A 27,826-nucleotide genomic window follows, 5' to 3' on the forward strand; every position below is an offset into this window, starting at 1 on the left:
CACCCTTTCCCAGCATGCAACAAAGATAGAGAGAAAAGCTTTAGGTTGCTCTGGCAGCAAAATAAATCCCTGTCAGACATAGCTGGTGAAATAATGCGGAACAGAAAACACGCACGACAGAAAACACGAGTTTTTTTTATCAGATCATTGTAATTGAAAATGAACTTGCTAATGGAGTTTCACATCAGACTGTAGTTATTGTGGGTTAAAAAGCTACAGAAACCCTGTGAACGTGGGTAAACCTGCACGCATGCACACCTACTGCTTGAGTAGTGAAGCGTTTCAAATTTACATTTATTTATTTATTTATTAAATCCTTCCTCATATGCCCTGAGTCCATGATGGATTAGTACATCGAGGTAATTAACTGTTAAATTTAACCAGCCATGTTGCATTTTAATTTGGCTCATTGTCTCTTGTAAAGTCATTTAAAATGAGGAGTGCTGGATTGATTTGCAGGGTGTGGCAGTTGCTATGTCAACAAAATATCATGCTTCCTCATACCTCTTCAAACAAGAGCTAATCTCTGACCTAAAAGGAAATCCCCACACGCAATCATGGCTGAGGAGTTTGTGAATGTACACTTCAGAGGACACAAAGTGGTGGTTTTCACCAAGCCCACATGCTCTCACTACATCCTGGCTAAAGACTTTCTGTCAAAATACCACTTCAAGAGCAAACATGCAGAGTTTGTACACATCAGCACACAGGATGATATGGGCAGCATTCTGGACTATCTAAACAGGAAAACCGGAGCTCGTACCATAAGTATACTCTCTCTACTGTGGCACACTGTATGTGTATGTGTGTTAGGGGCGTTAGATATAGAGACTGCCAGTGTAAAGCCAAGACTTCAAAATATACCATAGCCATTTATTGTCTAGATCAGGTGTTTCCCATTTTTGGTTGTAGCCCTGTATGTTTTCTAGGCCTGTAATGCAGTGCCCCCCCCCACCCCCCAAGTGTTTCTGTCCAGGATGACGCAGAGTGCCATTACAGAGCACTGCTGATAAAGCCGTAAACATCCACACTATCACCAACCTGTGCAGGTACACCCATATCTGCACTTTATCACTGGACTTCCCCTCTCATATCTTCTTTGGCAACACAAACATCCAAGAGGAAAAAATACCAACGTATTGATGACTTTTGAAGAGATGAGCTGATAAGCAGACATATATGTCAAGTCGCGTGCAAATGAAATTAACTACTTTATGATAACTGTGGTTTATTGAGGTGTTTGTTGTACATTTTGACATTAAGAAAGATACATTCAGCTACCTTACTGGATCTTTTATTGTTTATATGTTAATGACTAGGGCTGAAGGCTTCTGGGTTAGGGTGCTAGTACAACATAACAGAGACTGATAAATTAACCTTTTCCAACAGCCCTTCACACCCTAGACAAACCCTTTTAAAAACCACCCAATATGGCAAAAGCAAAAGCTTGGTACTACTGCTTGAAAACAAAAGTTAAACTATATGTAATAAAGTTCTTTACTATATGAAAACTAACTCCGAGTTATGAAAGTTGGCATCACCAGTGAGGTGGTGCATTTATGAAAACAAGTTTGGCTAATAGCAGGCAGTTACATTGCCACCACAAAACTGCAAACTGCTGAATACTACACACAGGCAAGAGAAAGGTTTGCTACAAGCTGTGAGTGATGGGCGCCCATTCTCTTGGTACATCTTAAGTCATAGGAGGCAGAATTTGTCTATAACCACATATATAACCATTTTCAAGGCTCCAAATTTTCACCACAGGGTGGCGCCTTTCCACTCAACCGCCTACTGTTAATCCATTGACACAGTGGCTTTTCTGTGGCAAATGCCAGAGGTGAAAACTAAAACCACATTTAGACTGTAATGCTGGACAGGAAACATTCTGAGTATTGTAAAAATAACAGTTCAATTGATTAGACCACACTTGCCTGTAACCAGCTCAACCCAGAAACATTTGAAATGTCAGAAACATTGTGGTGGAATTCCCAAAGAAATAAACAATGTCAAATGACACTTTACACCATAAACAGTTACAGTGAAAATAAAAAGAGAGAGAGAGAGGAAGAAAGGGAAATGTACAGGAATACTGATCTAGACTAGAGAATGGAAGATATATAAGGTAAATGAATTATTTTACATATAGTATTGGAATGCGTTTTGGATTCTGTGGGCTAGTAGCTAATATATGGCAGTATACTTGACTTACCTTGTCTGGCCAGGCTGCACAAATTAACTTGGGGTAAGGCCTGAATAGTGTTACACCAGCTCGTACTTGTTGGTCTGGGAGTGTTGTTAGCCTGGTCTGGAATGGTTGCTCATTCAACCTGAATGGATACACTTATGTTCTATTGTGCTGGAAGTCGCCTAATTGAATGTAACGTAACGCAATGTAAAGGCAAGTCCATCTTTCCAGGTTGTTGTTCCAGCAGAGACAAAGAAACAACATTGTGTAGCATGTGTATACACCCTGGTAACTGCTGCTGCTGTTATCTGTGCAGCTCCACCAGGCCATATCATCCCCGTTAGGTTCAGATGCTACGAAACCCGCATCACTAAAAGGGGGAAGAGGACACACACAGACATAATCACAGTTCATGCACTATGGACAACTTCAAATTGCACCTGGCAAACTATTTTACTACAGAAATGTGCAAAAAAAGAACATTTTTGACCTTTTGCAGCCCTTGTTGCGTGTAAAAACACACCAATTCTAAAACTGAAAAGATGCACCCACAAACTTGTAGTTAGAAAAATTTACATAATAATTATTTTGTACAAAAGTTTATAGAAAATAAAATAGCTGATATGTAGTCAAGACATGACTGAGAAAAGGGGACATCAGCAAGAGACTGCATGCTGAAAGGGGAAAACGCAGAGAACATCTCAGAAAACAGAGCCAATGGAGAATGCCTTCTCCTCCTACTGAGCAGACACTCAAAAAGCAAGCAGTCACCTTGATGTTGTTTCATAGGCCTGAAATCATTTTCAAACAAAGGTAATGTGTGCACTTGTCACAAACATCATATGCTTGACATTAAAATATTTGACTGGATTAAATTCAAACTAAGACTCAACGCTCAAACAGTGGACCCGTGCCAGCCCATACTTTAAATTTAATTTAATTTAAATCACTTTTATTTTTTTTTTAATTAAATTTAAATCAAATTAATATCATTTTAATTCAAATCCAACAGCCCCAAATGGAGGCACTGAAAAGAGCAGTATCTACAGAACACAAATGTACACCACAACAGTCCAGTCCAACACTTGTGATTTGACACCCCCCCCAAGATCCAGTCCAGTCTCCAGTGAAGTTCATCAGTGGAGACAGTGGGTTATTTCTTTGTCTTCTTGTCCGCTTTCCCGAGGGTTGCTCTGAATTTCTCAGTCTGGTAGAAGTCGGACTCGATGGAGCCCGGTATGCTGTTGAACGTTACAAAAATGTCTCCGTTGACCTCGCTCACTGTGTGGATCCTCTGCTTCACCCCTTTGGAGAGCCACTGGGGTTTGGGCGGCCTCTGTGCCGGGTCCACGGCTTGGTACAGCGACTCCCCTTCTGCCAGTGTGATTTTGTACTTGTGCCAGGGACAAACGATGCAGAGCCTGCCGTTGAATTCCTGAAAAAAGCAGCACAAAACGACCCCGTAACTCCTCCATGCTTGCACAGCAGTGCAAGAAGGAACACTTGAAAACAAGAGGCAGCTAAAAACAACTGAACTTGGCAATGAGCAGGGACTGAGACTTTTGGGACTTACCTCAATGTCCCCGTTTTCCAGTGGGCCTCCGGAGTCTATGAAATTAAAGGATAGCGAAAATGCAATCAATTCACTGAACTGAATATGGAGCCCGTGAAACCAGTCCCCCCTGGAGCACTGTAAGTGAAGTGCAGCCATTCCCCTACTCACGGTAACAGCGCATGTCCATGGCGTGGAACACCCCCTGGTGGTAGACAACCAGAATGTCCCTCCCGTTCACAAACTTTGTCACCCGCCTGGCCTTGATAATGTCATCCTTCTTCCCTACGAAATAGGAGGACGGAGGCGGTGATGCGGATGGAGGTGTTGCTGGGGACGACGATGATGATGATGATGATGTCTCCTTGCCCGTATCTTGGTCAGACATGATCCAATCTTTGACCCTCTCAGTGGCTGCTCCTTGATAAACAGACAGCCATTGAGAGATAGTATATATGAAATAATCAGCTTGCAATGATGTTCACAGAAATTTAAGATCAACTTGCCATAAACTGACACCTGGGATGCTGAGCAAATCATATAAGAGAGCAGTTTTAATTGCCATATTACTCAGTTGTATTATTTGACTGTTACAGGTAAGTCTATTTGTATCAGGTGTACTACACTTGAGTAATCTGTATGTAAATTGTGATTACTAGTATGTTGCTACAGGAGAAATCATGTAGATGCTTGTAGCTGTGTAGTACTGCACTACTGTTTGTGATGTTTGCTTTTTTATCTTCAAGTGACTTTTAACACAGTTGCTCTCGATACAATAAGTAAATATATAAATAAAACAGACTCACTCACATTGGTGGACAAGACAGTTGATAAAGAGTTAAACAACGCCTCTGTCTGAACCATTAATGAACAAAATGACGGTGTTCTGAACGAGGAAAAAGACAAGAGGTACCTAATGAATGAATGTGAGTTTAAATTTAGTTGTTTACTGCACTGCGTTTGGTAAGGTTTGTGTACAATTAAAAATGAAGGCAAAAAAATCTGCTTGTGATTTTAGATACATATATATTCCACTGACTGACATACGAACAATAGCTTCGTGCAAAAAAAAAAAAAAAAAAAACTTACACAATCAAATCAGTATCAATTTCTCCTTACTTTAGTTATTATATTATATATTATTTAAGTTATTAAAAGTTAAATGTTGCTTCCATTAAAATGGCTGGCAAACGACCATTATAACAAACTACGTTGTCAATGACTCTAACAGTTAATTATGGACATTCAAATTATGTTTAACGCCCACTTCATACCAGGACAAATACCTTTCTTGAAGCGATCGATACCACCCTACGTTTTATTCATTTTACCTTTTAAAGCACACGCCGGCACACGCGAGTTTTGGGTTTATCACGAATGAGAAACTTGGATATGTTCACACGCCATAGCAGAGCAGCTGAATGACTCGGGTCCAACCATTCCCTCGCCAGGAACAGCCTGTCTGGTGTCCGGGGAGCCCCTCCGTTGGGTGGGGCAATGGACGCTATCTCGCTATGGAAATTACCACATGTGTGTTCAATTTATTATCTCAGCTCAACATATTGCGATTTCCACCTCTCACATTCCTACGAGACATTTTCCCACGAGCTTGCTGCGTACCCCAGCTAGCTTTATGTGCGATCAGTGATTGTGTTGCGAGCTACAGACTTGGTTATAGCTTGGTTACAGTTTAGATTTTCAGTTCCTTTAAGTACCGCATGCATAAGAAGCTCAGTGTAGTATACACATCCTGTTGCGTCCAATAATATAGGAAATTATGTTTATCAATATTACCTGCATTGCTCTCTATAGCTAACTTCCCAACCACACAAGCTTGAACTCCCGGATGTTTCCGGTGTTTCACTGAAACAAGTCCCCTCGGAAAAATAACTGAGCATGAGGGTACTTTGACAGTGTTTATATAGATAAAAGATACGTAGATATATAAAATTGTTACATCTATAATGAATCTCTCTCTCTCCCCCTCTCTCCCAGTGAAGCTTAAGCGCTTTTTCTGAGTCTGTCGCGCTCTTCTCTTTTAGCTCATTTCCACAGCTCACAGTTGCCTATTGTAAGGACTATGACGGTAAGTTTACGGGCGTGTGGACGTGTGTTGGCAGCTTTCACGCTCTCAAGCCCCAGACATCACGGGTAACGTTTGGATTACAAGCCATAGGTTCCACCACAACCAGCTGCTGCTCCTGTGTAGCCTGTATTTTAATCGGTATTGGTTTGGTTGCCTAACCGTTGTTGATTGTGGATCTGATGTACCTCAATGTCTAATTTGACAGATAATAGTTAGGCCTATACATGAGTAAGAATGTATCTGCATTGTTTGAAGACACATAACATGTCGGCACAACAGAAATCTGGACTCCATGAAAAAGTAATTTAACTCTGATCTGTAGGGCTGATAGTGGACACAAATGGTACACAAATGGACCTGGCAGGGTAGATGCCATGAACGTGTATGACTCGCTCAGGTTGAGGGTTCAGTCCCTGCACTGTGGCTTTGCTGACCCTTGCTGCTCTCTTCCCTTTTCTGCCAACGGGGGCTTCTTTTGAGCTTTCCCTTGGTTTTAAAGCCATAAAATCCCGCACCAATAGACTGAGGAATAGCTTCTTTCCCAGAGCTGTGGCCTCCATCACACCCCTCCCTGCCCAGCCGCAGAACGGAATACAGGAAGTGTGAGTGCACACACACACGCTCACACATCAAAGACTGTGACACACACACACACACACGCACGCACACACACCTACCCCCACCCCCAGAACTGCTACCACACAGACACAATTCTCTGCAACTCTGTGTATGTGTAAATTCTGCTGCTATTACTGCTATCTTGCTGCTACTACTACTGTCTTACTGGCACTGCTTTTATTTATTTATTTGTTTATCTGTTTTATTTTACTACATCGGGAGAAGCCAATGTGAAATTTCATTGTACCTGAGTATAATGACAATAAAGACCATTCTATTCATTCATTCTGTTCAAATGAAGACCGTAATGCATCCACATGTATAGGTTAGTGGATCTGTGCAGCACCTGCTCCAAACCTGTGCTCATCAGTGTCCATTGTCGACTTGTGGGTGATTGACAGGCTCCTGTAGGAGCTGCGATACATGGTGAGGGAAGGTGGAAGGAAGTGGTCTACTGGCTGGCGGAGTTTAGGGACTCAGTAACCCGTTACCCTGTTCAAGGAGTACGACTACTGGTGGGCCCGGCTGGAGGATGCTGGCAGTTACAGGGACCTGCAGGACACCAAGAGAGACATGGACGGCTTCCTGACATCCCCAGAGTGATGCACAGTCTGTCCCTGGCCATCTGCACAGAGGAAGCAGTGGACTCCAGCATGTCCTCATAAAGTGGGAAAATGCAAATACACACTCATTCCAACTTGTTTTCATAAGCTGTGTAAAAGCAAAGACACACACTCTAGCATGTCTTAATAAGGTGTGTAAAACCAAAGAAACACACACACACATTCCAGCGCGTCTTCATAAGGTGTGTAAATACAAAGGTACACACTCACATATACTCCAGCTTGTCCTCATAGACGGTGGAAGTACACAGAAACACACACGCTCTAGCTCATCCTTATAAGCTGTAGTAATAAACATCTGATAGTGATGGATCTTGTTTCATATTTGAATATATAGTGTCCTGCCCAGCATATTTATTCATATATGTAATATCAATATGTACTATATGAATGGTGTTCCTGTCAGACACCCCAAGGGCTGTTTATAGGGAATGGTGTCTGTGAAGTGGTATATCACCAGTTTGATTGATCCAGCCTATTAGAACAGCAAATGAGGATGAAGCCTTTTTATTACTAGTTCCTGAATGATCATGCTGAATTTTGCAAGGTGCCTGTTGTCTGTTGGGTTTTCACATTGCCAGCAAAGGACAAAGGAATGACAGCTGCATAAAGATAGTACAGCAACCTTTATTTTCCACTGTCAACAGTGTGTAAATCAATGTGTGCAGTTAGAAAGGAAACTGCAAAAGACAGACAGAGAGGGAGAGAGGAGGGGATTCCAAGACTTGCTGGAATCATTGGTGAAAATCCCCCATTGGATGGTGTAATAAAGCAAACACAAGCAACCAAAGAAACCTCACAAGTTATGACGTAAAATAGACGTGTAGGCTAAGCATCAGACAGACCTTTAAAGAAAGTTTATGGAAGTTGTAGTATTCTGTAATTCTGTTGTTTTTTCCTTAAACACAAACTAAAATTGTTTGACATGGTGCTGTGATGTCATCGACTGTTACTTCTATCCTATGAGTCTGTATCTGCTGAACTGAAGAATAAAAGAGGCCCAAACAAGAGTTAATCATTTATTTTTTTCACGTGAGCAGGAGCTCAGGGCGTCATATGACCTATTATCTGATCAAGGTGTCTTACTGCTGACCTTTTTTTTTAAACCCAGAAAACTCACATTGTCCACACCTTGCATTGTGCAGCTTTACAATTTTAGGACAGGTTAGTAAATCAAGTCTTTGAAACCCAGTTTTATAAATGAGTGTAGTCACTAACATCAGTATAACATGGGATTTTTGTTCATGAAAATGTGCTCATATCAATGCTGAAATGTACTGTAATTGTGGGGCTGTTTTGAACTATTGCCTCAGAAGTAATATTTTTTTCCTTATGATGAAAAGGACACACTTTTGCAACTGTGAGTGGTTGCAATAACAAAGCCAACCACACAGGGGCATAGTGCATGTTTTGTATAGCTTGCCACTAGACAGCATCACATTTCTCCTGTAAATGTCCAGTGCTAATAAATGACTGGCCAGTGCAGTGACAGATCCTTACCTTTTGTCCCCATCACTATTTGAGCTGAGGAGGAATATTCCAGAGTTCACCAATTCCACCATTTTATTCTGTAAGCCTTTCATTTTATTTTTCCTAAAAAAAAAAACTCACCCTTGTTAATGACTTTAAAATACTGATAAATTCATAACTGCGCCATGGTATGGAAGGGGAAAAAAACTGATGAGCAGAGCACAGCACAGAAAATGCATTCAAAGTACTGCATGTACCTAATAATGATTTAAAAACACAATTCTACATTAGCTGTTTGCTTCTGTCCCAGGCAGTTCTGCTAGATATCCTACATATGGCCATGCTTACACCTATCAGACATAACACCCTACAGTTCACATACTATGTCTCACTCTTGGGGTCTTGACTCATATTAGCATCAAACACCTTTGGAACTGGCTGAGAACTGCTTCCACACAAGCAAGCATGTATCATGTTAGCTGTGTCAGGTCAGTTTTGGTCTGCCGGTAATTGACAAAAAATAGTGAGAGGCTAATCTTTGGCTAAAGCTGCAATATTCAGATAACTCATTTGCGCATTTGTGGGGATTTGGTTGGGCCAGACCACATTTGAAGTCTTGGATGCACTTTTGTACTTTGTAATTCACTCTGGATAACATCATCTGCTAAATGAATGAATGAATGCAAATGGAATTTAGGAAAAGCAAGTGGGTCAGAATTTTTACTTACTTATACCCAAGATCTTTTGAGATGCAGTAGTTCTTTGGCATGCACCACTAAACAAGGTTCAATGGCTTTAAACAGAAAAAACCTTCAAAATGTCTGTGACTACTTTCAGTCAATCGATCATGTTCTTGCTCGATACATTTTCCGACACATTTTAAAACCCTCTAATAATGATTGTTTTTAAGTGAATCAATATTTCAACAATGTTTTTTTTCCCCTTCATCTCTCACACTCACAATACAAGAAAAAGTGAAAGAAAAAGAACAAAAAAATTTTTGCCCCTAGTGATGCCAACACTCCTCTCTCTCTTAGTGAGGGGCATGGTTATGGTATAGCTGTTTTTTTCATTTTGTTTCTACTAACGCTTTGTTATGGCAAGAAATAAAATGCAGACTGTTGGAATCCCAGTGAGCAGTGACAACCACAAGTGCAGAATGTTCGAGGGAAAAAATTGTCATCGCTGCATTTTTTTATTTTATACGCTGGATGGCTTTCGGGTGCGGCCAGCAGACCTACCGTGGAGAGCCCATGTAATTGGCCATTCCTGCTGAGTCTCTTTGTGCAGTGCTGGGGTGTGTGTGGGGGGGGACCAGGGGTCTCCACATGTCCCCAGCACCCCACTTTCTGCACCCCCAGTTATCTCTTTTGCAGTTCCCCAGAGAAAGATGTGGTGGTGGTCTTTAGGCCTTTGTCTCTCGAGACAGACACCATTTGGGAAATCTTCCTGATCGTGAAGTCCCTGGCCTTGCGTTCATGGCTGTAATGTCACACAATGTCACAATGCAGAAGGGACAGTGAGAGCACACCATGACTTCTTTATTGCACCCCCAGCATTTTAAATGAGAGCTGACCACACTGCAGGAAAGCCAAGTCTTAACGATTGTTTAAAATGAACACCTTCCACAACAACCAAAAGTGTTTGCTGCTGCTCTGATCCAAAAAAGGGAAGCCAGTCGAATCCCTGACACACAAACAGCGAGCACAGCGCAGGTTCTGGGGGTAGTGTGGTTTACCTGTGTATTTGATACACCTGTATGTATACCTGGGTTTTTGTAGAGGATGGTTTGGAGCAGCTGGGAATCCAGTCCATTATGAAAGTAGTCCAGCTGCATGTTCTCATGTACACACACGTACACGGAGAGGTCCCCTGATTGGTTGACCCCCCAGAGGGAGGGAGGAGGGGTGCGGTTATACAGGCACAAACTTTGAGCAGCAGTGTGAGGGGTGAGGGTTTGAAGACCAAAGCACTCAAAAAACAGCAAGGAAACAAACCCCTTAAAGGAAATGTGAAGAAGCCCAGGTCAAAGCGAAAACCATTTGTGTTGCCTTCACTGAGAGCTGACTTGGCAGCGATGCCATTAATTGTTCTTGCTCACCACTCATCACTGACTGTGGTACAGAAAATCCTATAGAGCAAGACCATCGTCTGCTGCAGGACTGAAAACCCTGAGCAGCCATTTTCTGTGAAGTGCTGTTTGAGACAGTGACCATCCATGTAAAGGTTCAAAATAAAGAGCTGGCTAGGACCATGTATCAATCCACTCTAACTCTCATTCAGCACAGGAAGCTCTGTGATTCTCTCTGACTCTCAGGAGAGCATAATATGGGATGGCAATGAGTGTGTGTGGCTGTCTCTATCCTTACAGCTATGAGCAGTGGCTTTCCTTTGCTCCCATCCTCCTATTTGGCCCCACCTTCCTGGTCATGAAAGAGAATGAGAAAGACCAAACCAAAGGGAGGTGGTGTGGCGCGGGTTGCACCCAGAGAGACAACAGATTACGTCCCAGACACAACAGAACATAAGATCCGTTTGGTGTCAGCACTGGCTGCTATTCTTTCTGCAAGCCAACAAAAAGCTGAAATAAAAGCAGGTAAGCTGTACTGGGGAGTGGGTGCAATGGTGGACTTGGAAAGAACGCTCTTACATACTGAGCCTCAAAGGGTGGGGGGGGGGGGGGGCCTGAACAGGGCATGCAGATGGAGGAGTGGAGGTTAGAAAGGAAGGAGGGATGACGGGAGGAGAAATGGAGAGCGGGACAGAGGTGTGACCAGAGGTGTCCACCCCATTATCTTTTAACCCAGTCATTCACACAGCAGCAAGTTCGTTGTGGGAAAGAGAGAAGCCACTTGACTAAAACGCAGCACCTCCAGGCTCTGCGACAGGAAGAGGGGAGGAGCTAGAGGGAGTGAGACGCAGAGGGACACATTACAGAGACAGTTCTCCGCATACAGTGTCAGCGCGCTGAGGCTCCACACAGACAGCAGGGGAAGCTCCAACCAGTTCATCGATTTCGACAGCAGGCCAGCCAGGGGAACTGGTCAGCACTGTGACAGACACGGTCAGAGGGGGGCGGGTTTTGGGAGGAAAGGAGTGGGATGTGGATCTGTGCTGCAAAACAAAAAATACAAGTGCTGTGTGTGTGTGTGTGTGTGTGTGTGTGTGTGTGTGTGTGTGTGTGTGTGTGTGTGTGTGTGTAAGGACAGGTATCCGGTGCTGGGGAATGCAGATTGGGGAGGGCGGGGGCAGGGGCAGGCAGCAGAGAGGACGGTCAGGACTCCTCGTTGCCAGAGTCGTCCTCGTCATCGTAACAGTCACCCCCCTCTCCGCTCATGCCCCCTCCGGCTCCGCACGCCTCCGCGTCCTCCTCGTCATCCTCCTCCTCAATGTCGTCGTCGTACAGGTCGTCATACAGCAGGTCGGAGCTGCTGTCGTGGGAAGGCACTTTGGTCTGGATGCAGTACTCCGCTAGGGTGGTGGGAACCCGGACGCCGTCCCTCTCGGCCTCTGCCTTGGTGGAGAGGACCTGCTTCCTGCGTGCAGAGAGAGGGGCATCAGACAGAGAGGGAATTTGAGTGTGTGTAGCTGTATGGGAATAGGTGTGTCAGTGTGCGTGTACGAGAGTGTATGTGCATGTGTGTGTATCTGTATAAGAAAAGCTGTGTGAGTGTAGAAGCATGATTGTTTGTGTTTGTGAGAAAGAGGGAGTGTGCGTGTGTGCGTGTGTGTGCGTGTTGCTGTTTGAGAACAGGTGTGAGAGTACGTGTTAGTATCTGTATGTATGAACACAGAGTGTCCGTGCCAAACTCACCTGATGATCTCTGCGTACTCCTTGTCCTTGCCCTTGCTGTCCCTCCACTTGCGGAACATGACAGAGGCGTCCACATTGGCCGGGGAGAAGGTGTTGGGCTCATTCAGCAGCGAGATCACACTCAGCAGAATGGTCCTGGCCATGCGCGCACACACACACACGCACGACCACACACACACACACACACACACACACACACACACACACACACACAACCATATTAATTCTCCATTTAGTCCCATGTACGATAGTTCAGCATCATATCATTTTCATTAAGAGAGGCTTTGCCGCCTCATCCATATCCCATGATAAGGATCTAGCCTTTTCTGTCGCCCAAACCAATCATTGCCACAGGTCTCCAAATGCAAAATTCCTAGGAATTCCTGTTTGAAATACTCGGTGGCTTCTCAAAGCCAGAATTTGAAGTGAATGCAGAGCAGCTGATGTGAGCCGTATGTCTAGTACCCTCTGGTGGACAGGAGGTGCAGTACCTGACGTTCTGTGTGGGGTTCCACCTCTCTGATGGCAGCTCTCCGCTCTGAGGGTCATCCACAGGTGGGTGCAGAATCGAGATGCACACGTCACCGTTCTGCAGGAACACAAGAGCCAATTATACACACAGGTGTATATTCAAATACACATACAGACAAAAGTCCACACAAAAAAACATACAGACACACACACATACACACACAGGGCCATGAACTGAAGACAGTCTATCAAATACAGACTTATTTACATTTTCACACAAATACACAAACACATACTGACACAAATACTTGCAGACATTAAAAAATATCATCCTTTAATTTCCAATTTACCACCAGCTTGCAATTTATCAATGAAATCTGGCCTAAACTGCATAAGGAACGAACACAGAGGATGTGTGCAGGGGACGTGGGGGGGCCTTACCTCATAGATATTGGGGTGCCACATCTTGGTGAGGAACCTGAAGGTGGGTGGGGAGTAGGGGTAGTCTATGGGGAACTTAATGTGAGCCTGCAGACAGAAAAGAGAGGGAAAACAGAGCCCTTTATTATCAGATCACTACTATAAAAGCAATGGAGGCTCCTTGCCTTACAGATGCACAACTGTCAAGGGGGCAACAGCTGCAGGAATGCCTGTACCCGGCAAGCTAAGACACGGTCGCTGAACTGTGCCACACAACAGAAGGTGAATGACAGACCGGAGAGACAGACAGCCAGGGATGTTAGAGGAAAGAACACTCCGGAGACAGACAGTTTCCCCAGAGTTCACTTCAGCAGCTGGGACCAAAAGAACAGCAATAACAAAGAGACTTGCTGCAGACGAAGGAGAAGAGCGGAACACAGATGTCCTCTAAGGAGGGAGGGGGCAGTTTCAGCCAAGTCTAAAACAAAATCTTTATTGAAATTCACATGTGGAATCAAAAAACTTCAGCTGAAAATTCTTCTTCACTATCCATAAAAGCTGCTGCGATTCTATGTTTGCATCTGGACATCCCTTTAAAGCTCTGGATTTTTTCCACCTGGACTGAACTTTCCACCAATCAATGGACATGGCTATACCTTTGACCCACATCCACTCCACCAGTTAGTCCTGCTGACTCACTGTGGACCCAGAGCTGACCTACCTATCTATGTCACATTGTAGCCCTGGCTTCCAGAACCACTGAGATAGACAGAGAGAGAGAGACAGAGAGAGAGACAATGAGAATGGGAGAGAGAAAGGGAAAGTGAGTTTGTGACAGATGGAAGAGAAGAGCGAGAAAAACAGAGAAGGAGGAGGAGAAGAGGCAGAGGGAGAGAGAGGGTGGGAAGGGGAGGCAGCAGGGAGGAGGAAGAAAGCAAGAGAATGGCTGGTCTTCCTCTGTGCTAAATATAGCTGAGTCTCTGCTAGAGTGATATGCATTTAGGCCATTGCAGTCAGAGCCTGGGAGGGAGGACAAATCACCATACTCTCTCCTTCAACCGCACACAGTCTCCTTCATCCGCTCGCTCTCCTTCAACCGCAGTCTCCTTCATCCCCGTAACCTCATGCTCTTCTTCAATCACACACACCCTGCTTAAACCCAACACTGTCCTTCAACCACTCCTTCAAGTACATGCCCTCCTTCATCTGCAAGGGCTCCCTCTCAACCACCCTAAGCTCAAACAGTATCGCCCTGTGCATCAGACTATTCAAGCCGAGAGAACTTTTCAAACAGGCTTGATCTTAAACCTTTTGATCTTACACCAGTAGAGTAGTGGTAAGGAGCAGGCTTATAAACAAAAGGTTACTGGTTCAATTCCCTGCTGGGGCACTACTGTTGTACCCTTGGGCAAAGTACTTAACCCACAAGTACCTCAGTAAATATTCAGCTGTTTAACGGATGATGTAAAAAGCGGTAACCCATGTAAGTTGCTCTGGATAAAAGTGTCTGCTATATGACAATAATGTAATGTAATGTAATGTTGTCCCAGTAGACAGATGACATTTAGGGAGAGTCCCCCTATTTACGAGATTTTCTATCTGGATATAAAGTTAAATAAAACCTGAAAGTTGGCACGTTCGTGCGTGGGAGGGGTGGTGGCGTGCTGAAACAGATACCACTATCACAGAACCCCATGATGTCTAGAACACAAGCACACATAACATACAGACATATACACACAGACTCACACACAAATTCAGCGGGGATGAAAAAAGGCTGTGCTAAAATCAATAAGAAAACAGCAAAGAAAAACCACTAGGTGCTCGAAAAGCAACATAAAGATCAGAAACATTACACTACAGTCATTAGAAGATGCACTTATCCAGAGCAACTTAACATGGCTACCAATTTTACATGTTATCCATTTATATAGCTGAATAATTACTGATGTAGTTCTGGGTTAGGTACCTTGCACAAGGGTACAACAAGAGTACCTCAGCAGGAAATCAAAACAGCAAACTTTCGATTACAAGTCCTGCTCCTTACCGCAACACCACACTGCTGCCTCAGTATGGTGCAGTGGTAAGCTAAAAACAGAAAGTAACAACCTCTTAGCTGCAAACTGAGGGTATCATTTAATAAATTTACAACTGCAGCAAAGGTAATGACTGCACATACTGATAGCACTTAAAAATCCACTCTGATCCACTCTGCACCTGTGTTCAGGTGCGCCCAAGTATCAGCATCACTGCATCTTGCCTGAGCCGCTTCCACACACCACCAGAAATACATGGCGACACTGACAGAATGAGCCCTGTTGACTCCTTTATTAACTTTCACCCAAAATACCGCAACAGCAGACCTCGAAAATCAGAAGCGCATCTCCTATCCTGCTTTGAAGCATCAGTGACACATAGACATGGACACAAGCACTCCACAGATCTTGTGTTCTTGGGAAGGAATGGCGAGGGCACTTTTGGGTGCGAATGAGGCTAATATGAGTATTTGTGAAGCAGAGAGTGAGAGAGGGAGGTTCATGAGCCTGCTGCCAGTGAATGGTCTTTGCGAGGCTTAGTTACAGACAGCAGCGCTCCTGTCTAATGGACTCACCAAGGAGAGAGGGAGCAGAGGACTTCATACATAACATCAGACAGGGACACACACACTGCGGAGAGAGAGAGAGAGGGAGGGAGAGAGAGAGAGAGAGAGAGAGAGAAAGAGAGAGAGAGGGAGGGAGAGAGAGAGAGAGAGAGGGAGGGACAAAGAAAGGGAACAGGGACGAGGACAGGAAAAGGGAGAGAGAAAGAAGGAAAGGGGGGAGAGAGAAAGAGAGAGAGAGAGAGAGAGGGCGCTATTTGCTGTTTGGTTCTGTTATTCGATTTATCAATCAATGACCACTGGCAAACCATCATTTGCCATCACTTCCCAAAAATACAGAAGCAAAAACAACACAAACTGAAAAAGAGAGAGTGAGTGCAACGGAGGGAGAGAGACTAAGACAGAAACAAGGTCAGAGAAACTTCAGTAAAGAACATCAGTACATCAGTAAAGGAAAGAGCTAAAAGGGGGACACAGATCCAGAAAGCCATGGTACAGATAATAAGACAACACTCTCTTAGTGCCAGCATATGAAACAGACTGTCTGCCCAGCTCCCGTCATTCAGAGACGCAGTTAAACATCACAGGATTTATACGGGGTAAAATAAAGTGAGGCAGCAGAGAAGGATCCTGATATGGGGGGAGTGGGGACAGGCTCCGCGGTGTTTCTTTTTGATGGAACTCTGACCCAGTTCTAGCTGCTCACTGCTAGCTGATCACTCAACATTCTGACGGGGTGCAATCCTTTGACATGCGTCTTTCTGTCTCCCTCCCCTTCCTCACCCTCCCCATCTCCCCCAGTTTCTCGTATGTTGCCAGGAAGCTTCAAGGGTACATCAGATCTTGTACGCATGGCCTACAAAGCCAGGTCTCCTGATCTCTGCTGTCACACTGGCGTTCCCCATGGGACGGTCAGAATGACTGAAACACGCATTCCCACAGTGACCAGTGCTGAACATTAATCTTTACATCAGCACCACAGCTCTGTGAAAAGCAGCAGGTTTTAGAGCTCACAGTGTTAGGGTCAGGTGGTCACAACGTCAGGTGGGGCGCTACCATGGCTTTTCCTTCTCATTGTGATTTCAGCGTCAATTGCTGTTTGATAGAGCTGTCATAGAATTAATATTTATAAGCTGTCTGACGTCCCATTACGGTGAATAAAGGCTGCATGTGAATCTTACACATTTACTATTTCATGGAAGTAGTGAGGTAGTGTAGTGAGTAATAGTGTATGAATAATGAAGCCCTCAGGGCCAATCCTTCTGTCGTTGCCTGAAATTGTATGTGAGATTGGGTTTCTTGATGTTCATGTCTGTCAATATCCATAAGTGGACAGAAATATTAATGTGAGTATTAATGTGAGTGAGTATTAGTGAGTATTAATGTGTACATAAAACAAAGAGTAAACAGAATCAAGTGGATGGCAGTAGGGAAGGGACAGCTCTAACACAGATGCATTTCAACAAGGTTAATTCATTCGCTGGAATTTTCAAGACTACAGGCATTATCATCATTGTCACCACCAACATCACTAACTGCACTCCATATACATGTCACTAACCTCTCGTGCAGCACAGATCAATGGGGCCTTTCTTTCAATGTCACACTGTTCAGCCATAAGGCCTTGTTCTCCCGTCCACAGTGGAACACGCAGAGAAAAATGAATGCTGTTGTGTAAAATAATGTCACAAGTGCAGACTTGAAGCCCAGCGAAGTGATGTAACAGGGTCTCTTGTAATGAGAGCATTTAAAGGGACTCTAATCCTAGAAAGAAATGAAAAATGATTGCGCCACCCACCAATCCAGCACACACTTCCTTCTGCTTTGTCTTCTGTTTTAGATTACTGTCCATTACATGCCTTCCCCTTATTTTCTGAACAGCAACAGGCTTTTACAAAGGACAGAGTGGCGTTGAGGGTACTGAGTGGAAAGGGTGAGGGTGTGCGTGTGCGTATGTGTGTGGAGGGGGCTAATGTGTGGGTGGGCAACATGAAGCCAGTTTGGCATGCAAACCCGTCAAGGGTACTCTAATGAGGAACTGGCAGTACATGGCAAATGGTCAGAATTCAGCCACTTTTTTTTTCTCTCTCTCTCAGTTCAATTTGCTTTACTTGCTCCATCTCTCTCTCTCTCTCTCTCTCTCTCTCTCTCACACACACAAACACACACACACACACACACACACACACACACACACATATACATACATACACAGATTTACACACACACAGAGACACAAATGTAGATACAAATTTCAAAGAATGTGGCACACTGCTACCAAATACAGTTAGCTTTTTTTTGCTCTTGAGAAGACTAACCTATTAGCGCTATTCATCATTGTTGTTTTAGACCAAATTCCATGCTGGCAGGAGCCAACAAGTCAGAGTTGTCCCTACCTGACCTCTACTCGAACATGCAGCTGAAACAAGTGCCCCCCCCCCCCCCCCCCAAACCCCTCCCTCTTTGAACACTGAATGGTGCCTTGGTGGAACAGCAGGCAGTCTTATCGATAATTAAGCAGGCACGTTATTAATATTCAATTGCCACCTCATATACTTCTCTGCCTTTTTCTACACTCCTCTCATCTATGCTATCCTTAAGTGTGCGCCTGCCCAATTCACTCTCAGCCCCTCCCTTTATCACGTCCCAGGGAGCCACACTGTTACCCCATAAGGTGCGTTGTCAAACACCATAAATTTGGAACAATAGTCTCCAAATTGCATTTTTATCCCCTGGAGCTGATTTTGGTGCCCGCGGTATATTAAAATGACATACCCAGGACAGCACAGACGTACATTCTGTTCCATTTCTTATGTTCTGTGTTTATGCGGATACAGCTCCAACTGTTTCCAACTTTCCTCCAACTTTTTCAATCGTGGGATTTTTTTCATACATTTTTGTGCCACTGTGTTGACTGACTGAGTCCTGCTTATTTGGGAATGACAGCAGAATGAGCAGGGAACTCTGCATGACCTTAAATAAATCAATGAAGAGCACAGAGAATAAAAAGCATGTGAGGGGTGGTGATACTGACACCACTGCTTTCTGGGTGTGTTGAGCGTCGACCTGGTTTAGGTGCCACAGCGATAGGCTGAGAATAGGCAGGCGCAGTCCTGTAACACGACACCCTGCCCAGAACCTGCTCTCAAGCCCTCCGCCATGCAGGTTGGGCCCATGTGGACCAGCTTGTGTGGTCAAACCTTGGGCTGTACCAATCATGCTATTCTCCTGCCCTGTGGGGTGAGCGTCTGGTACACAATGCATGAAAAAAGGTTTTAACATTTAGACCTACACTCTGTCATTGTCTTCAGGCTGTTCTGCTTACCAAAGAGTCTTGATAAATTGTGATTATTATTATTAACAATCACAACAGTTTAACAGTAACTAAAGAGTTTTTTCCATGAAAGGTTAAAAAAATCCAACTTATATATTTTCTCAATGGCCCACTTTAATTTTTGTTTCTCATAAGACAAAAATGAAGGGGAGGGCCATTTCACATCTAGACCCACACACTGCAGGACACCTGTGCACATGGAGTATTGGTGGGAAAGTTCTTGAGAGTTTAGATTCAGGGTTTAGACAGAGAAAGACTAAACAGTGGCCTTTTCTCTTTCTCTCAATTCCACCTCTTTTCCTTGGAGACACCATTTATATCCTGGCTGCAGCTATAAGTAGGTGTCTGGTGTGTTTGCATCACACAGTGAGGGAAAAGGGGCCAGACAGAGAAAAGAGGAAGAGAAAGAGGAGAAGAAGAAGGAGAGAGGAAAAGAAAAATTAAACCAACAAAAAAGCAACAACTTTTCACTCACTGGTCATTTCTTTGCACCATATTTCTCTTTTACAAAATATTGCTTTTCTGCTGCTATTACTGACTCTGTCAAGCCTGTACTCAATATACAAATAAAATATCCACACGAACAACTAACAACCATGCATGTACACACACATCCACTGTTATTCATGTATGCACAAATTTAATTTCTCCATCTTTGCCATCTTTCCCCATTTTCCCAACTTCAGCTGAACTCTAGAACATAAAAGTTTGACTTTTCCTTCTTTACTGACTTTCTGTTTCCTTGCACTGTCTTCTCCATAATAACTAGTTCTCTTCTTGCACCGGACGTTAATCAAAATCATTATCCTCCTCATCGTCACCTCTCAAACCTTACCTACCTACCAGGCATAAACATTCTTTTGTTATTCATGTTAACCCTTCCTTTACTGGAGGAGCAGCATACATGTGAATGTTTTCATCTCAAGCAGAAGTAATCTTTTCCCCCCATTATGGGAATTGGACATGATCATTCCTTACCTGTTCAATTCATGTTCCTGTCTCTCCTTTAGTAGCATTTTCAACCACTGATAAATAACACACTTCCCCAATGTGCTTGATAATATTTCATTTCATTGTTATAATACATGAGCAAACACTTTACAGCCCTGGAATCGCTTAAACTGAACCCTATCCCAAGCTGGTGTTAAGGGTCTCAAATGAACACCCTATTTGGCTTAAATTGGAGATTTTTTCCCCACACCCAAGCCAACCCATTTGAATTATTCACCCCATTTGGCAAGAGAACCATGCAGGCCCAGTCTGTGCCAGCATCAGTTCTTAAGTTGCTTGGCCCAGACCTTGGTACTACATTAATTGGTGAACATTTGTCACCACCACACAAGGCAACAGATCTGGAATTCAAGAGCGCATTTCTGAGCTGACAAGAACTGGCCTCCAAATTCCTGTTACCACTTCACAAAAGAGACCAATAATTGTGTGAACAGTTACACTGTACATGATCCATGGCTATTACCAATAAGCAGTGTGCCACAAAATGTTTCAACCCAGGGGCTGATGGGAGTAGTAGTCCAAAACTTGGACATGCACAGCAGACGACTTCAAGCCTTGGACTTCACCTTCCATCATCCCCTCTGTGAACAATACTGTTGAGCTCCACCTGCTGAAAGCCCTATAACTTCTACCTTGCTGCCTGCAGAGATATTACAACAGAACAGTGGAGATAGAATCTTAATCTGGCAAGAGAAAACAAGCAGTTGAAAAATTTGGATAAACATTATAAACATGGATTCTTGCTGGTCAGAACCACTGTTCCATCTGCCTATTAGGCATCGCTGTGTCTCTGCAATCATACATCATTCTTCCCAGTTTGTGGTGGTGCTTGTGGTTTCAAGCAGAGGAAAAACAGCATTGGTGAGAAATGCAGCTGTTGACATAAAAAAATACTTCAAATGAATGTGAAAACCCAATAAACTGGTGTGACACAACTATCTTGGATGTGGAAAACCATCAGTTCACACCAGACTGCTTTTAGGTATGAATGCTCAGTACTCCGTGTCCTCTTTCAGCCCTGTTGAGTACATGCTTACCTGCCTCTCGCGAAAACGGGAAAACCGTCACCCACAATAATAGTCAAAGAAAATAATAATAAAGAAAAAGGCTGGCAATCTAGCGGGTTCTTAATGCTTTGACTACCTCTGCGCGTCCAAGAGAGTAGGACAGTTGTTCCCGCCCCTAACACGCACCGACCTTACCTTGAAGTATCCCCCCTCGTATAGCGTGTTGGGGGGTCCGAAGATGGCCACCTCCCAGTTGTACAGGTCCGACTCCTCCACCAAAGTGATGCGGAATCCCTCCACCGGCTCCTCCTGCAACGACTTCAGCTCCAGCATCAGAGCTTTCTGCGAACTTGGCATCTGTTGCTGCGCCATGGCGGTCCCGCTGAGCCCAACCAACCGGACGGAGGGACGAAGGGGGAGACGGACGAAAACAGCGGAAAGTTGGGGAACACTATCCAAACTCTGAACCGCGCTTAACCTCGGCGGCAGCTGGAGCAAGCAGGAGGCGGTTCTCTCTTTGAAAAACAACACAAGTCCGATGACTTAATTTTGTGTCAGACTGTCATTCGCGATGAACAGCTAGTATGTCCAGTAGTTTCAAACTCCAAAACTCGTACAGGGCGTCCCGTAAACACAAGGCCTACATTCACTGCCAAGACTTCAACACCTTCATAGGGAAGAGAAAGGTGTAGCCATAAATTATTTTTAGGGGCTCCATGCTATAAATACTGATATTCATCTAAAAAGCTTTTTAAAAGCTTTTAAAATACATTCACACAATAAATCAGGGGAAATGTCAGATTAAATGTTATTCCAAAGCCGCGTAGAATACGAAGATTCATTTTTTACTAGCAATCTAGCTATCCAATGCAATGACGATTCCATCGACAACCAAGCTTTCCATATAACAAGGAACAATACAATCAAATTTAGTAGTACGACAGAACTAACGAAAACAATAATTATATTTTTAATCGAATAAACAATATCACTGCGGATTCAAAACGCACATTAGCTTTTCGCATTAACAGCACGATAGCAAGATAGACTGACAGCTAAAACTGCACGTGTCATTAGCTTTTATACACCTTACAAATTTCTCAGAAAGCTAGCTATCGTGTACAAATAAATCACCAATTAAAAATCAATATGTACGTAGCTAGCTAGCTAACTAGCTATCGATGCGAACAGCAACAAGGACAATGTTATGGGTTAGTTCAAGCAAGAAGCCAGGGCTTTCCTCCGGGGTGAAGTAAACAAAGCGACGCTTCCGCTTAGCTAGCTGTTTGTACCTGTTTAGCACTTCCACTCTTCAGAGATATTTATTTAGAAACACAGGATACTGCAAACAAACTGTCCCGTCACTCAGTCCTCGATCGTTCCCTCTGTATTATCAAGAGGGGAGGGAGGGGCTGGCGGGTGGTGTCTTTTTCAAAATTCACTGGCTTGGGAGCTAGCTGTACCCTCACATTCAATCAGCTAGCTACTTGCCTTCTTCGTCCGCCCTCCTGTCGCCCAAGACAAATGCCAAAGACATCCAGTCTCCCAGCATCTGTCAGTTTCCCTCTAACTGTCTTTGGCTACCCCCTCGCCCCTGTTCTCTGGTCTCCTCAGTCGATCCAGGGGTTGTTTATATTTATTTATCTTGTGTGGCTCCCTCTTCCATCACACGTAGACCCCGTTCGTGGGTTCGTGTCTTTGTAACATTAATACTGGCTAGTTCCTCGACAGCCCTCCTCCAACACTGCGATCAGAGGCGAGTGTGAGTTTTTTTTTTTTTTGCAGTGTCAACACTCATAAAATACGTGCACTTTCCGAAAAAAAAACCCACACCAGCTAGCCAGCTGGCTAACGGCTCTGTTTTCTCCCTCTAACTGTGCTTCCGGCTGACAGCGTGCGCGCCTTCCGCTCTGACGTCATGATGTACTATTACGCATCAGGGTCAAGCTCGGCGTGCGCGCACTTGCTCTATTTCACTTGTAAAAATACCAATGTTCAGTAAGGTTTGTTTGTAATTTTTTCTTTTTGATTAATGTAAAAAAATTAGCTCTTTGATTTTTGTATTTATTTGTCCCATCTATTTAAATAAACATGTTCACCTGGAGCAGTAGTAGGGAACTACAAGAATATAGTAATTGAAAAATTGCATTTTTACTGCAATGTGACAGTTTTCAAATTATTTTTAGTTTATTTTTTCACATTCATTTTTTTATGTAAATAGTATCTGCAGATATAGCCAAACATATTTGACAATTCCAATCTCTTATGAAGATAACTGCATTAGAAATGTTTTCTTTCCCGGTGAGTGTATGTGCCTTTAACCCCGCCTTCTTGTTCTTGGTGATATTGTCAGGGCTGATTGGATCGCAGATTCTATCACTCAGAACAAAAGCCGTGGCCTGATAGGCTCGAATCCTCAGCGGGAGAAAAAGCGCTCACTCAAACGGTTCCCGTCGTTATGGATACTTAGGGAAGCTGTGTACGGAAAAGTGGAGTAGCTGGCGCAGTTAAATATTTATTAGAATGGTACCTAGTTTGCGAGCTCTCTAAATAACTCGAGCATTAATAATAATAATAATAATAATAATAATATATATATAGCTAGCAAGATAGAAACATAGTATAAAAACACAAAGATCTAGATTAAATGAACAGCTTGCTTCCAATGTAAGGCGGAAACGGACGGGGGTCTTTGGTAAGTGATTAGGTCGACTGGGTAATACGCAGTAGTCCACATACCTTGTCAGTTGGTTAAGTGGGTATTTATTTTGGACTGAAATATTCGTGTCAGCTAACCAATCTACGTAGCTAGCTAACAAGTATAGTACTTTTTAACTGCCAGCACAGCCGTCTTTGATATTGCATCTGTCTACATCAGAATGCCGTGCACGCCACGTTAATAAGTCCTGTCTAGTTCTTTTCGAAAGCCTACGGCTTGGTTCCATATCTGAACACCCCAGCTGTTCGCCGACTGTACAAGCACGACAACTGTGTGCTCCTAGCTAGCTATATTTATCACCCCCTGCAATATGTCATATGGCTGCTGCAGCGGAGTATAGAGTTTCAGTTACTGTACTGCCTTGAGTACTGCTAGTACTATCTTGCTAGCAACAAGCCCAAGGGAGGCCAAACAAAGCTACGCGGAGAAGTAAGTAATTAAAATAGCGCATATAGTTGGCAAGTAAGTTCACTTGGCGCTATAGACGTTAATATGCCGTTATAGTTAGGGTAATAATTTCATTTTGTGTAAGGTCATGCAAATGAATTGCGTCTTGGAAATGACTCCCTTGTTGCCACAATAAAACGGTAGGTGAACAAAGAGAGGCGCTAAGTTACGGTGTACGTCTTCAGACGCCAGGGTGATTGTACTGCATGGCAGCGCCTCACATGTGTCATCATGATTCATTAACAACAGCCGCGGCGTGGTAATGACCTTAACTCTTCCAGGCGCGCTGCGGGCGAGTGTCTGTGTCGGAGGTGATGGTAGAGGGGAAGAGAAGATGACCTCCTGCCTGTACGAGTGCTTGTACGAGGCCGGGCTCCAGCGCTACTACCCACAGTTCACTGCCCTTGGCCTCAACCGGCTGGTCCACCTGTCCCGGCTCACCATGGAAGACTACCCCAGGCTTGGGGTTCAGGATATGGTGGACCGCACCCGGCTCTTCCACCTGGTGCAGCTGGTTAAGGGCATAGAGGAAGAAGAAGATGACAACATCGAGGAGGAAGAGGGGAGAGTGGTGATGGTGGAGGTTGCTATTCCCACCAGGAGACCCCCTCCACGAAGGCAGTTGGATTTCAGTGGTATGTCCAAAGAACCCGAACGTCCGCGATTCTCTCACAATGGCCACGGTGATTTGACGCGCACGCCTGCTTGCAGAGCCCTGACCGACAGAGAGACACCCATTCGGAATGTCCGTATTGACAGAGGGGCACGCAGGCACAGCGCACATACTCTGAAAGGGACACACAAACATACCACCCGTGCCAACAAGGAAACGGCCAGATACAGCACTCGCATCGCCAGGGAGACACCCACGTGCAATAGCCATACCGACACGGACGCGGCCAAATACAGCAGGGCAAAGGCAGAGAGGCGATGGGCAGAATCCTTGTACAGGCAGTGTCCACTGGAACAGGAAGTCACCCCAGTGTATCAAGTGAGACACACTGGGAGTTACAACTATGGCCTGCCGCTGTCCTCCCCAGTCTCTTCCACAAGGTGAGCCATTCTTCACTTTCCTGCTGTTCTGCGTGCTGCTAGGCAACTGCCGTATTAGGGCCTCGACGGTCTCGCGTCGTCACTGTTGCTGTCTTTCTGTTTTGCCTTTTTTCTGCCTTGTTCTGCCGATCATTCATGCTTGCTTGTATGTATGCCGACAAACCTAGCCAGATTATTTCTTTGTACATTTACATTTTTGTCATTCATCAGACGCTCTTCATGAGCGATTCATAAGATGTGAGTACATTTATATTTACAGTTTTGACATCCGGCCGATGTACACAAAGGGCATCCAACAAAACGACGCAAGGTGTTAAGTTATATGAACAAGGATACAGCCAACCACACACTGGCACCAGTGCCAAACACAGGGTCAAGACCACAGATGTGCACCCAGCCCAAGCAACAAGAGCAGAGTAATATACCCAACAGAATATGTTTTTAGAATGTTGATATTTACCCTGCGTGTGTCTCAGGGTGGTGGGGGCTGGGGCTGTGGCAGAGCGGATCCGGGTGTGCGTGCGGAAGCGGCCACTGAGCCGCGCGGAGGAGGGGAGGGGAGAGGCAGACGTGGTGACTGCCCAGGACGGCGACAGCGTGCTGGTGCACGAGAAGAAGGAGGCCGTGGATCTCACCCAGTACGTCCTGCAGGTAAAGGAGGCTGCGGCCATCTCTGCGCACTCCCCACGTCACAAACCTGTCTGTCTCCTTTTCCAGGGTAGTAGACCAGGGCTCACAATGCGAGACAGTAGAACAGGCTCTCTCCAGTGGTGACACTGCAGGACGGATTACTGCCTGCGCTGCACAGGCGGCTGCTGTCTTCTCACCCAAATGCATTTCTGGCATTTGTGTGACATGCACTTTGAATAAAAGTTGATAAGGCGAAACTGAATGTCCTGCCCAGTGTACCCGGCCTAAAAGTCTTTCCTGGATTCCAAATTGATACGTTCCTTTCTTCCTTCTCTACAGCATGCTTTTTACTTTGACGAAGTCTTCGGTGAAGCGTGCACGAATGAGGATGTGTACAAGAAGACGGCACAGCCCCTGATACAGCACATATTCGATGGGTACTGAACTTCTCTACAGTTCTCTGCTACTACACAGTTCTGAGAGGCGGGCTCAGTGCTGTGCGTTGCGTGTAGATTGCATTAAACGGCGGGGACTGTGTCCGTGCGTTTGCAGGGGAAAAGCCACATGCTTCGCGTATGGCCAGACGGGGGCGGGGAAGACGCACACCATGCTGGGGTCATCGCCGCGGAGACCTGGGCTGTACATACTGGCGGCCCGCGACATATTTGCTCGGCTGGCGCGGTCCTCCTCTGCACCCATTCCCATCCAGCATCCCGGTTCTCTCAGCGTTTGCGTGAGCTTCTTTGAGATCTACTGCGGACAGCTGTATGACCTGCTGGACCACAGGAAGCGGTGAGAGGGGGAGGGAGGAGGGGTCACTGAGACTGAACCAGTGCCACGCCCTCTGTGGTTTCTTATGTTTTTGCGAGTTCCTCCCAGGCAGTTCAGAATCAGTTCTGTATAACAGATCCTTCTCAGTTCTAAACGGTGTGTTCTCTCTCCCCCCTCTACCCTTTGTCTCCCTTCTTTGCTCTCTTTTTCTTCCACTCTCTCCCTCTCTATCGCATCCCACTGTCCTCCTTCTCTTCTGTCTTTTTTCTCCACTTGTCTCTCTCTCTTTTTTCCCTCTTTTCTCTCTTCCCATCTTCTTTCTGCTATTTCACCCTTCTGTCTCTCTCTCTCTCTCTCTCTCTCTCTCTCTCTCTCTCTCTCTCTCTCTCTCTGCATAGGCTGTTTGCTCGTGAGGATGGCCAGCATGTTGTTCAGATCGTGGGGCTGAGGGAGGTGAGGGTGGAGTCTGTGGACACTCTTCTGGAGGTAGGAGCTTCTCTGCTTCTCTCACTTCTTTTCTTACCCTCCTTTCTGCTCACCATTTTCAATGACATTAATGAACTATAATGACATTAATGAAAGGAAACGTTTTTTTTCCTGCTCCTCCTCTCTCTCTGCAGGTGATCTCCTGGGGCAGTCGGGAGCGCAGCAGAGGGGTGAGTGGGGTGAATTGTGACTCCTCCCGCTCCCACGCCTTGCTGCAGATCCAGCTCAGGGACCAATCACACCTCCTGAGGGGAAGGTCAGTATCCCATCATGGCTGACTCACTGAAGGTAGAGCTGCGTACCAGCTCACCATGTTTCCCAAATATGACTGGTGTATTGTCACTGCGCATTTTCACGGTTGCTGCAGTACCATTTTTGCCCTCTCCTCTAAGCAGGGGCGCCACTGAGTCAGAAGTTACTAAAGCAGCAGCTGTTCACTCAACATAGCAGTGAGAACAGCAGGAAGGATAGATGAATAAATAAACAAGACAGATAAATAAATAAATATGGTAAAATTTATAAAGGGC

At 44.8% G+C, this 27,826-nt stretch overlaps 2 protein-coding genes across 6 annotated transcripts; both read right to left on the minus strand.

The window, feature by feature from the left end:
• Window positions 1-3,341: 3,341 nt before the first annotated feature.
• On the minus strand, window positions 3,342-5,580 carry LOC118777110 (Rieske domain-containing protein-like). 2 transcript variants are annotated; one of them, XM_036527845.1, is made up of 4 exons: window positions 5,535-5,580; window positions 3,912-4,160; window positions 3,762-3,796; window positions 3,342-3,623 (listed from the first exon to the last, which is right to left on the minus strand). In XM_036527845.1, exons 2-4 carry the CDS (start codon window positions 4,126-4,128, stop codon window positions 3,342-3,344), a joined length of 534 nt encoding a protein of 177 aa, XP_036383738.1. In that variant the 5' UTR covers window positions 4,129-4,160; window positions 5,535-5,580. The 2 variants fall into 2 exon arrangements, with proteins under 2 accessions (XP_036383738.1, XP_036383737.1); XM_036527844.1 differs by lacking the exon at window positions 5,535-5,580 and adding an exon at window positions 5,072-5,510.
• A 6,036-nt stretch (window positions 5,581-11,616) lies between these two features.
• On the minus strand, window positions 11,617-23,075 carry LOC118776267 (ubiquitin-conjugating enzyme E2 R2-like). 4 transcript variants are annotated; one of them, XM_036526469.1, is made up of 6 exons: window positions 22,486-23,075; window positions 21,389-21,575; window positions 13,264-13,350; window positions 12,843-12,940; window positions 12,352-12,486; window positions 11,617-12,073 (listed from the first exon to the last, which is right to left on the minus strand). In XM_036526469.1, the coding sequence occupies exons 2-6, from the start codon at window positions 21,563-21,565 to the stop codon at window positions 11,812-11,814; spliced, it is 759 nt and encodes a 252-aa protein (XP_036382362.1). In that variant the 5' UTR covers window positions 21,566-21,575; window positions 22,486-23,075; the 3' UTR covers window positions 11,617-11,811. The 4 variants fall into 4 exon arrangements, with proteins under 4 accessions (XP_036382362.1, XP_036382361.1, XP_036382360.1 ...); XM_036526468.1 differs by having other exon boundaries at window positions 21,389-21,708; XM_036526467.1 differs by having other exon boundaries at window positions 21,389-21,860.
• Window positions 23,076-27,826: the final 4,751 nt, after the last annotated feature.

Source organism: Megalops cyprinoides, chromosome 4 (genome assembly GCF_013368585.1).
Source record: "Megalops cyprinoides isolate fMegCyp1 chromosome 4, fMegCyp1.pri, whole genome shotgun sequence".
NCBI lineage: Eukaryota > Metazoa > Chordata > Actinopteri > Elopiformes > Megalopidae > Megalops > Megalops cyprinoides.